We start from the raw sequence: 11,361 nt of genomic DNA, 5'->3' as shown, positions 1-11,361 counted from the left end.
TAAATTTGACATTAGTTCCATTTTGTTTTAAAAACACAGCATAAATTGTTTCAGCGTATAATGGTAGTATCTGAGAGAATTTGGTCACGTCCACCTTTGTTTCCTGAGGAGTGGGTTACTAAACAGATATACAAGTAAACAGTTCCTGTCCGAATAGTGGTAGCGATCATAGAAATCCATCATAAGGTTTTCCAATGCAGTGGTCCCTGCAAACTTCCTCAATCACAGTTTAAAATGCACAGTAGATCTGAAATAGCATTGGCTTATTGCAACACAACTCTTTCTCTCCACTGAACTGGTTGTCGGAGGGGACGTCCTCCTCAGCCAGAAATATTGTATGCACAGTGCAAACGTGGGATTTCTGTAATGGCTACACCTTTATTGTTACAGGTGGTAGTTTACAGATCCAAATTGTGCTTGTAAGCGGATGCTTTAGTTACCACCCCAATGCTCTGTAGTGAGACAAAATGGGGATGCTTGATTTAATCCAGTGGTATCGTCAGCGGGTCAAACTTTCAAACTCTAGTATGATTTTGGTCCTTCTCACTCTCACATATAGAAAACGACCTAAAAGTGATTCTACAAAAAAAGATTTAGACAACATACAAAGTTATTGTTCTTTAGAAAACAAAGAAACAATTATAACAGTCTCTTGCTAAGTAATGCTATCTAAGTTATTTTTTGCTATGGCCACAGGTTTCAGTCGAGCCAAAAAAAGAAAATAAAAAGACAGAAAAGCTGGACGCTTCAGATTCCATACTTTACTTGTGCTTTTCAAAGGTTGTCCCAGACATGGGTGGTAAACATTTCAGGCAAACTGCAGGATCCTGCAAGGGAGTGATAGTCTGGCTAAGTGATATTTTACACATACAAGCAGATTTGGCCTTACCTGTTGCACATTCCCAGATTTTCTTAAAATTGGTCAAAATTCTATATTTATTTTACAAACTTTCAAATTGCATTTCCTTCACCTAATACACAGCATTCATTTTAATGTATTTATTCATGTACAAGCAAAATGCAATAACCAATATTTTTTTCTTTGTACAGTAATTGTAGTTTAGTAGATTAATTAATATCTTCAAAGTAGCACAATACCTACTATTTAATCAACGCGGGCCTCCAAATTTAAATCATATATTCAATATAGAGTAATTTCCTAAGTCACGTCTCCTTTTCTAAAAAGACTAACTTTTTTGCATAATGAAATTCATAACATCACAACAACTTTGCTGGGTAGTTTGCTTTTCCTTTTAAGTTTTTATAACTCTGTATTATACAAATCAACAAACAGAATAACCACTAAAAACAACTGTGTAATCAGGTTGGTCTCACGTGTCCCCAGGAGGTAGGTGAATAAAGCAGACGTGGAAGTCTGGTGGTCGTTCCCAACCTTGATTACATCTTTTCTATAGCAGAGCAGGTCTGGCTGTGGAGCCAGGGACGGGTGGAGGTCTCTAGATGTAGGCTTCCTCGTTGGCAGGGTTCTGATTCTGGTTTTCCGTCTGCTGGTCGGGGCCGTTTTCCTGAGACTTCTTCATAATCACCGGCTTGATCATTATCCGCAGACGCTGCAGGGGTGGGGGGGGGGGGGGGGGGGGGGGTACATGGAGAGGACGATCAACACCACTGATATTGCACAGCTGAATGTGAAATTACAATGAGACAGTGGAGACTAGACAGCTGCAAAGTTTACGATCCAACCCATAAGCTGAAAACACACCAGCTCCACAGCTGTGAGCTTGATGAAAGTACAGCCTGAGGCTCTGAAAAGCTCCCTCACGTGATATACAGGGGTTTGCATAAATATAGCTTCTGCAATATGGCTGTTAAAGGAAAATAAATACCATTATTTCTCACATAGACTATATTTTAAACAGGTTTTTAAGCCCACAGATCAAATCAAAACATCCCCAAACCGCAAATCTATCAATGCTCTTGTTCGTTTTGGACCCTGCTGCATAGAAGGCATTTATGTGGAGTGTTTGTGAAAGTAAGCGTCCGCCTGGGTGCAGAGCACTAATCAGCCGGCTGATTGCTACAATTAGACAATCAGCCATCAGATGCTAGTGCAGGATCTGACACCTGCACATCGCCTCTGACAGCCTCTGCTGCTCCGTCTGCAATTACGGCCCATTTATTCTGTCAGTGGTGGCTTTAAAGCTGTATCTGTCACCAGGGGCCGTATAGATGTATAAGGTTATTATTCAGCGCGCAATGGATGACTGCAAATGAAAAAGCTCTTAATGTTAATGGCGTGCTGGAAAAGGTGTTATCTACCATTGATTAGAATCATTAGATCAATAAAAATGCAGTGCCTAACCCTAACCCTGCACACAAATCAAACGTCATTTAACAAGAACTCAGGGGGTTTTGTTGCAAAGAGCCGTCGAAAATTGTTCAAGAGATGGAATGAGAAACACTATTTTACTAATCCCTTTATCGCCGCTCCACTCCTCCTGGCAATTCATCACATCTTTACCCAGCATGCCTGTGTGCTCGCTCATTACAAAACCATTGAGTCACAGTGCCTCGGTGCAGCTTTAATGTACAAAACAAAATCAAATGAGGCTAAACTGAAGGTTTTCACCTCCAGCTCGAAGAGTTCTGTGACTGCTGAATTACATCTCAGGTACCACTTCATTGCTACACACACGTAAATAAAGATGATTCAGATTCTGGATCAGTGTATTCCAGTAAACATCCGCAATGACCCTAAATGTTCATTTAATCTTCTGGTTAAAACTAAAGTCTTCTATAAAATCCTCAGGGCTGGTGTATCACATTCATAGTGTATAACATTTTCCTCACACATTATCAGCTCCCACTAAATATTGGTCTTCCATCCACTCTGTAATAATATTTCTGAGCGACAGAATATCTTTGACACGGAGTAATCCACTTGAAACCCTCAGCACAGACCCTGCCTCTCTGCAGACTGCAGATTAGAACCCAAACCAGCTAATCGATGTGTGAAATGCTCAGAGGGGGGTACAGCGATGCACTCTGCGAAATCTTTTTGCTACGTATCTGCAATACACCAACCCAATATATATTCGTTGTATTTTGTAACTTTTTCGTGATCATCAGCGATGGATACTACTACATTCTGTGCAGTGCCCTCCAAATATTAACTGTCCTGTTACTGTATGAAGATTACCTCTGCAGAGGTTAGGTTTTTAACATTGTTTGTTTGTTGTTTGCCAGATTACACAAAAACTACTGCACAATTTATTACAAAACTTGGTGGAAGGATGAGGTGAGGGTCAGGGAAGAACCCATTACATTTTGGTGCAGATCCAGGACTTTCTGTAACATAATGAAATTGGGTGTTTTTCTACCTCTTCTTTGATTGGTCAAAAAACAGTTTGCAATTTGGTGCAGATCCGATGTGAAATATTCATCACCATGTCCACTGCATCTACAATTAAGACAGAAACTTGGACAAATCTTACCTCTTTGTATGTGCCTTTGAGTGTGAGGAACATGTAGCCCATGTAGCCTGGGATGAGCAACATGGAGGAGAGGGCCATGCACCAGCCGACACCCTGACCCCAGGCTGGGAATACGTAGTCACCCAGGGTGAGGGGAACCATCTGCACTGCACTGAACAAGAAGACACCCTGTAGACGAGAGGGACAAGGGAAAATAACTCATCATCATCAAGGAACTGTAGGATTTGAAATCTTTGAAAGCAAGAAAATGTCCTACTGCTATTTTGTGGTATAAACCATGTGTGTAGAACACGTACATATATGGTCATGAACTGACTATTTACACATTGAATAAAAATTTAACTTTCACTATTGAATGATCTTTAGCTTCATCAGACACAGTTTAGATAGTCGTACTTTCGAATACTCATATACTTTTGAATACTTGAGGGATTAGACATTGTTAATATCGATCAATGAATACTTCACAGTGAGATAAACTGAGCACTTCATTAAAGGTCAGATTAAGCTGACCTTGTGCATGAAGTTAATAGGATGTTTTGCTTTCTGTAATGTAAACCTTCAGCAGAGTTATTTCCCCTTTGGTTTCTGGTACCTTGCATTTTACCCACTAATAACAATAATAGTGACAATAATACATTTTATTCATAAAGCACTTTTCAAATCATGATATGTAGGCTGATAAAAAAAAAGTTTAAATGTCAAGTAATCAATCATTTAAAAGAAGCTGAACAAGACAATGAAATAGAGCAAAAAAAAATAAATTGAAACAATCAAATAAAAATAATATAAAATGAGGTGAGCTGAAAAAATAGAGGCAGGTGCAGACTACACAACACTTACACCAACGATGAGGGGGGTGAACACGACCCAGCAGAGCTTCCACCACATACAGGGCCTGTAGCCAATCATCTCCTCAATGTTGTCGTAGAAGTTGTTCACACCTGGAACCAAAAGCAAAATGTGCTTTAGTTATCTCGTAATGCAAATATTTGTACAGTCCACCCTTCACAGTGGTTCTAGTTAGACATGTGCAGTGTGAGTGTTTCTGGGTGAAAAGCATCCTTGAGAAGATTAGGGAGACACGAGTGCAGCTCACCATAGAACCATGAAATTGAGATGCACTCAAAGAAGACCAGGAAGAGCAGGCACATCCCGCTGGCTGAATAGTAGTCAAAGAGCTTGAACACGTAGAGTCCACCCTGTGAAAGGAAAGAGGAGGGAAACAGGAGAAGGAGATAAGACGGATGAAGAAGAAAAACATAGAATAATCAGTTAGCGTATCTGACGTAAACCATTAAAGTGGAATAAGATGGAGGGCGAGAGCACCAGCGGCTGTGGCTGCTGCGAGTCAGAGACATCTCATCGGTGAGGACAGAACTGGTGCAAAGGCTTCCTTGTAGAAGCTGCAGTGCAGTGATAGTGGAGTGCAGACAGGGTCAGTGCAGATCAAACATTTCCTTGATAACACTGCATGTCTGTCCACAGTCAGAACATCTCAGGGACCAGCTCAAAGGGACCTGCCTGAAGCTTGATGGAGTTTATACTGGCTGCAACTGCAATTAGGGCAACTGCCTCGGTCCAACAGGGCAGTGCATGATGGGAATCAACTGTGGCACAACTTCAGGGTCAATGCAGAGTCCTCAAGTGTCAGAGACAAACATGACCTCGGCCCTGCAGTGATCTAGCTCCCAAATATAGACAGTGACGCATCTCAAGCAATGTTCCCATGACTTTTGATTTCTCCACAAAGTTTTGATCCTTTTTTTTGTTTCAAATAGTCTAAGAAATACGACTGTATGATTTGTGGCATTTACTATTAATTTCATTTGGCAGCAGTTGAAAACATTTATTACAAAAATACTTTTAACATCTCTTTTTACATGCTGGATCAGAAGTTACAGTCTTTAACCTTGAAATCCAATTTGCAGAGAGGAGAGGAAAAGAAAAGTAAATAATTCTAAATTGAACAACATTCAGTAATTCAGCTTTTCATTGGTCGTACTTCTTAATGCTCCACAAGGGGAGGGTTGTAGTTCGTGAGGTGTATTTTTTTCAATGTATTTGTAGTTAAGCTTATAAGATCACATCATATTAAATAACATGTGCTTTGAAGGTATTTTAATATTTATTATTAATTCTAAAATTCTAAAAGCATGACAAAGACCCATGGTGACTAATTTACGTAATACAGACCCACTATTTTTGAATTTGACAACAGATATAAAGTCTGTGAGACTCAGCAGATTGTCCAGTCAGAGAGAAGTGTGTGTGTACCTGTGTGATGTTGGACAGTCCAATAATGTATGAAATGAGGCAGACGACTGCGATGAAGATCTCTCGGCGGTTTCGGAGAGCCCGGGGGAATTCATCCACCAGGGCAGTGATGAAGCCTTCCACGGTGCAGAACTGGAGAGATTGCAGAGTCATGTCAAAACAGCAGGGTTATGTTATACACTGTTGTCACATTAAATACCTCATATCGCTCACTACCTCACATTAAGTCCTCATGTGAATGAGAAGTAATAGTAAGACCCAATTACACAATGTTTTATTACCAGGAACAGACGCCTGGCCTCAAACCCCACTTTTACTTTGCTTCTGCAAGGCTACATGATCATTTGTGATTTATATCCAAAAGCCGAAAGCCAGTGTGTGTGTTCATTATGTTTACCTGGCTGTCAATTCCCAGCATCAGCAGCATGGAGAAAAAGAGGATGGCCCAGAGGGGAGAGATAGGCAGCTGGGTGACAGCCTCAGGATAAGCCAAAAACGCCAGGCCAGGCCCTGATAAAGGACAAATAAGATCATTGTGAGCAGGTTTCAAGATGAGACGCTGATAAGAGATGAGTTTTATGAGTAAAACATTCTAATGTATTTAAAAATGTGTATAATAATTCCAGTACTGGATCAAATAAAGGTCCTTGAGGCCCTTGGGAGAAAGACGAGTGCTGAAAGTTAAATGTGGGTGTTTACAAGGACAGACAGTTTTGAAAAATAAGTGAGCAATTTTTGCATCTCTAGTAAACCCAGAAACCAGAAGTGACATTTTGCGACAGGGTAAAAACTTCCACTGTGCCTGAAAAAAAAAGAAGCCCAATAATTTCATTTTTCTTTTTATTGGTGAAAAAAATCTCTCGCCCCCGCCTATTCTCACTATCGAGTTTCAACATTGATTGCAATTACCTGAGGCTGCTACATCAGCGATGGGTCTCTTTGTCACATTGGCCATGAATCCCACGATGGAGAAGATGACAAAGCCCGCGAACATGCTGGTGAAGGAGTTGATGCAGCAGACAATGACAGAATCTCTGTAGGGGAGAGACAAAGCACAAGGCAGCCATTGTCACGCTTGTATCAATTCCTTATCAAGCCGTTACACATTGTTGAGAGGCGTGGGGGGAAGGGACGGCGGAGAGCCATTTTGCATCCTGCAGCAGCACAGTGGCAGTTATATTGACCTGTTATTCTAAAATGGCTCCAGCAGTTGAAACCACGGATGTAATGTTCAGCTCAGTTGTCGTGCTGCTGACTAATGGTAACTCTACAATGGTAACACTGGTTGAGACCAACCAAAGTATAGATGGAGGCTCAAATATTTCCAAAATTGAAAACACCATGTTGCCAGGAAACCAAAAAATAATCCCAGGAAGAGCCGTCTGCAGTGTAACCTTTACAAAAACCAAAAGGTACGGGATGTGTCTGTAATGATTTTTTAAGAGAAACTAACATTTCCTTTTCATAGGTATAGACTCAAGGTGGTAAATAAACCTGAATGGCGCCCCTTCATCAATCACCTACCTGTACACGTTGTTGTGGAAGGTATTGTAGCTTCCGAGAGCAATCAGAGAACCCAATCCCAGCCCGTAGGAAAAGAAGATCTGAGTGGCAGCGTCCAGCCAAACCTGGTGGCCAGAGACAAGACAATAACTGATGAATAACCAGGTGTGGACACAAACTGGAGTCAAGCTACTATTACAAATGTGGGATTTGAGCCAATTTAACTGCTTAGACCGATCAAGTCGTGTGCATAAATGTATGTTATCTCTTATATATCAGAAACGGAGGAAAACCTAAGTAGTGTCACGCTTAGTCCGGATCCATTATAATCCCGTTACATCCCATCTTGATCTGGCTCCATCTCATGCACCACCTGACCTTTAATGATGTAGCTAAGTTTCGTGTTGAGAGAAAAAACACGACATTATCTAAAAAGCAAGTGGTCACTGACTACATAGTTTCTCTGTTTCTGGCCTGCATACAGTGTGTGCTATGTTGCCCCCCCCATATTTCAACTGCAGCTCATTTCAATCTCTGTAGCCGCACCTTTATTCTGACGATTGTGCATCTTCCTGAACAGAAAGGGAGAGCAGGTGAAGGAGAGAGAGAGAGAGCATACCTCAGACTCCTTAAGTTTCTCAAAGTTTGGTGTGATGTAGAAGAGGATCCCGTCTATTGCACCAGGAAGAGTGACGCCACGACAGAACAGGATGAACAGCATGAAGTAAGGGTATGTGGCAGAGAAGTAGACCACCTGTGGGACACAGAGATGAAAGCCTCAACCAACTGAATCACACAGCCATTCACACAGCCATTGAGCATTATCACTTTGGGAATATAGGATACAAATCTGTTGTTAAACTAGACAAAAGAGCCACTGTTACTGTGGCACCGCCCCTACAGAGCAGCACAGTGACCTAGTCTCCTTGTCCCCAGAGGCAAGATGACCCCACAATGGTTGGCCTCAACACTGCCAGTGAGCTATTTGACTTCTTGGAAGATCTAATTTTACACCATGCTGTCAGAGTCAACACATTTATCAGCATTCATGTTAAATTCTTCAGAAAAAGAGTTTGTCATTGATGCTCCTTTGGAAACTCTAATCTCTGCACTATTTTTTCCCATAGGTCAACATTGATTGATGATTGCTGATGCGTAATGCATGTAAATATATTTGGTTACTTGCAAACTTTTCATAGTTATTTTCTGTGAATATTTATGACAGTTAAATTGATTGTCGCATTGAAAGGTTGTTGCTAATCCTACAGAATTAGCTAATTTAAAATGCATAACTGAAGATTTAAGTCATCGAAATCCTGTTATTGAAGATGAATCCAAAATGTCATTGAGGCACTTCTATGACCTTCAGTAAATCTGAAGTCTTGTTGAATAATCACATCGAGGGAAATGGTGCAAATTCTATACCCAGTAGATTTAGTTTTATTTTGTCTGAGTCCTCTTTCTTCCACTTACTTTGCCAGTCCAGCCGACCCCCTTCCAGATGCAGAAATAGACCAGCACCCATGCAATAGCCAGTGTGATAGCCAGTGGGATCCTGACCTCCCCGGGCTTATCCAGACCATCGGTCATCTGGTGCATGTTACGTCTGCAGGGAGGGAATAAAGCAGTCTTACTTCAGTGCACAAATTCATCCTTTATCTCATACGTGCACGACATATGGTTGCATGCAAGTGTCTGGATTTTCAAAAAGAGCCATGGCTTTCTTTTCTCGTGCCCTGAAGCTTTTCAACAATCATTGGTGCATTCATTGCTGGCTTCCTTTTTCCACTCATCAACTTTTTTCTTGGTTTTGATGCGATTTATAGTTTTTTCCACATTTTTTCATGCTAGTTGAGTAGACAGATACATAAGTTAGGCCAGAGTCAGAAATGCAGATGGCCCCACCAGACTCTGACCCCTGAACTAACCCTTTGAAGGGTATATGACCTTTGTGTGCAGCTAATATCGGCTCACAACAGAGCAGTATTCTTGCGATATAAAAGACTCTTGTATCCAGCTTACTCCCAGAACTCCTGCACGGCACTTGTGAGGTTCTTGGTGTCTGGGAGGCTGTAGTTGGTGTAGCAGCTCTCTGTGTTCCAGGCATTGCCACAAGTCTGCCATGGCAGCTCCTGAAAATTAAGGGAGAAAAAAGAAGAAAGAAGAAGAAAATCACACAGACAGCTCTTTTTACTTGGACCACTCTCCCACTGCCGGGTCCCATTCTTTGTGGCTGTCGAGCAGCCAAGACCGTGATACTCATTTGGGACATTGAGATTTCATGCTTTTCTCAGGAGTGAATGCCTCATCGCCAAATGCATTTATCAATACCTTGTGTAAGGCGCTAATTATGTGGGAAAGGAAGTAATAAATGTCATACTCTGTTAAGGCTTGTTCACTGTTATATAAGTGGTTGCTGGCAAATAGGAGCTGCCACATAACTAAAAGGGTTACGATGTAAAATAAAAATAAAAATCTGTGCCTTGTCCTGGTTTAAAGGGCCACTTGTGTGAGATCTTAAAGGAACCCCCACCGCCCCCAACCCCCCCCCCCCCCCCCCCCATCCCCCAGGGTGGGTACAAATATCAAATACTTACATAACTGAAGGAATTGTACAGATAGTAAATAGCCCAGGAAATGATGACAATGTAATAGATATTGAGCCAGAAGGACAGAACCGCAGCAGCCAGACCCACACCTGAAAGAATAGGAGATTAGAGGCGTGAGATGTTAAATTGAACTTGAAAAGAATAATAATTTGTATACAATTTATTTTTATTTTTATATCTGTTACTAGAGGATAAACCTTTCCTCGTTATTACGTAATTACAAATCCCCCAAATCCAAAAATTGTGGAATGTATATGTTATTAACCTGGCAGTCTCCAGGCAGCCAATTAACATAACAATTAAAAAAACACTTAAGGGCCTTTAGGACACCACAAGAGTGCCTTTTGCTTTTTTTTTACCTTTGAACACGGGAGCCAGTTTCCACACTCCAAGCCCTCCAACAGAAGTGTACTGACCAAGAGCCGTCTCCAGAAAGAACAGGGGCATGCCAGCAAATATGAGGGTCAAAAAGTAAGGAATCAAGAAGGCCCCTGAATGAGAGGTGAGAGGTAAAGGTGTAAGTGAAGGTCAATCATAAACGTATCACATTCAACATAATCCAGGTAGAGATATGTGGTAAAAACGAGTATTTGGTGGGTTAAAACTGCGCCCAGATCATTGCGTACAAGCGCTTGCTTGTGCGCAATTACGCACGGCTACCATGGTGGGGGTGGGGTGGGTAGATGGGGTACACTTAAGATTTATTTAAATTAAAGACCTCCGGGAGTTAACTGGCAGCTTTTGATGTATCTGCACTCCTTTCGGTGTATGGATAAGAGGAAAATTGCCAAGAATTCCTGATTTACCTCCGCCGTTTTTGCCACATAAATAAGGAAATCTCCAGACATTCCCGAGTCCGATTGCGTATCCGACACATGAGAGAAGAAAGTCAAATCTCCCGCCCCACGTTTCCCTCTCGGGTAGCTCCTTCTTCTGCACTTTCACCACCAAGGTTTTGGGTTTGTCGTTTGGCGTGGTGGTGGTGGCGGGCGCGTCATTCAACGTCTCCGTTAAGACGAGTCCGTCCGAGGCTTTGGTCCCGTTGGTGGCCATGGTCGCAGTACGTGTCGGGTATAATCCTGACCAGTGTAGAAGTGGGGGTTTCAGCACCGGTCCAGGCAGACAGCAGCTTCCCCGTCCCGTGCAGCCAGCAGGCGAGCGGAGAGACGAATCACCGGAGAGAGGAGAGAGATTATGGAGAGGAGCTGAGGCGCCTCAGCAGCGCACCAGCGACCCTAGAAATATCAAGAAATACGCACCGGGTTAAAAATGCACTTGGAAATAAAACCAGAGCACCTCAAGAGAATGAGGGATTTGTATTTGTTTAACATTCAAAAGACCAGTTTTCAAATATTGTCAGAGGTGGAATATCACATCTTAATAATGTGCGTAAACCCCTCGTGCGTAATTTACCTTGTAACCCTGTAACTGGATTTCAGTTGGAGTGGAAATTACTTCTTCCTTAACATAACAAATCAATTATTAATAAAACAAATCATGTTTTAAAAGTGTGACTA

General features: G+C 41.8%; 1 protein-coding gene across 1 annotated transcript; it reads right to left on the bottom strand.

Moving 5' to 3' along the window:
• Window positions 1-1,420: 1,420 nt before the first annotated feature.
• Window positions 1,421-10,897, bottom strand: slc6a1b (solute carrier family 6 member 1b). Its single transcript, XM_053443058.1, has 14 exons — window positions 10,651-10,897; window positions 10,204-10,335; window positions 9,833-9,933; window positions 9,258-9,367; window positions 8,709-8,841; window positions 7,855-7,989; window positions 7,257-7,360; window positions 6,642-6,766; window positions 6,130-6,242; window positions 5,733-5,864; window positions 4,555-4,657; window positions 4,299-4,399; window positions 3,456-3,623; window positions 1,421-1,571 (listed from the first exon to the last, which is right to left on the bottom strand). Exons 1-14 carry the CDS (start codon window positions 10,895-10,897, stop codon window positions 1,458-1,460), a joined length of 1,818 nt encoding a protein of 605 aa, XP_053299033.1. The 3' UTR covers window positions 1,421-1,457.
• Between the last annotated feature and the right edge of the window lie 464 nt (window positions 10,898-11,361).

Source organism: Pleuronectes platessa, chromosome 2 (genome assembly GCF_947347685.1).
Source record: "Pleuronectes platessa chromosome 2, fPlePla1.1, whole genome shotgun sequence".
Taxonomy (NCBI): Eukaryota; Metazoa; Chordata; class Actinopteri; order Pleuronectiformes; family Pleuronectidae; genus Pleuronectes; species Pleuronectes platessa.
Note: the sequence above shows the minus strand (reverse complement) of the source record. Positions and strands in the feature narration are given on the sequence as shown.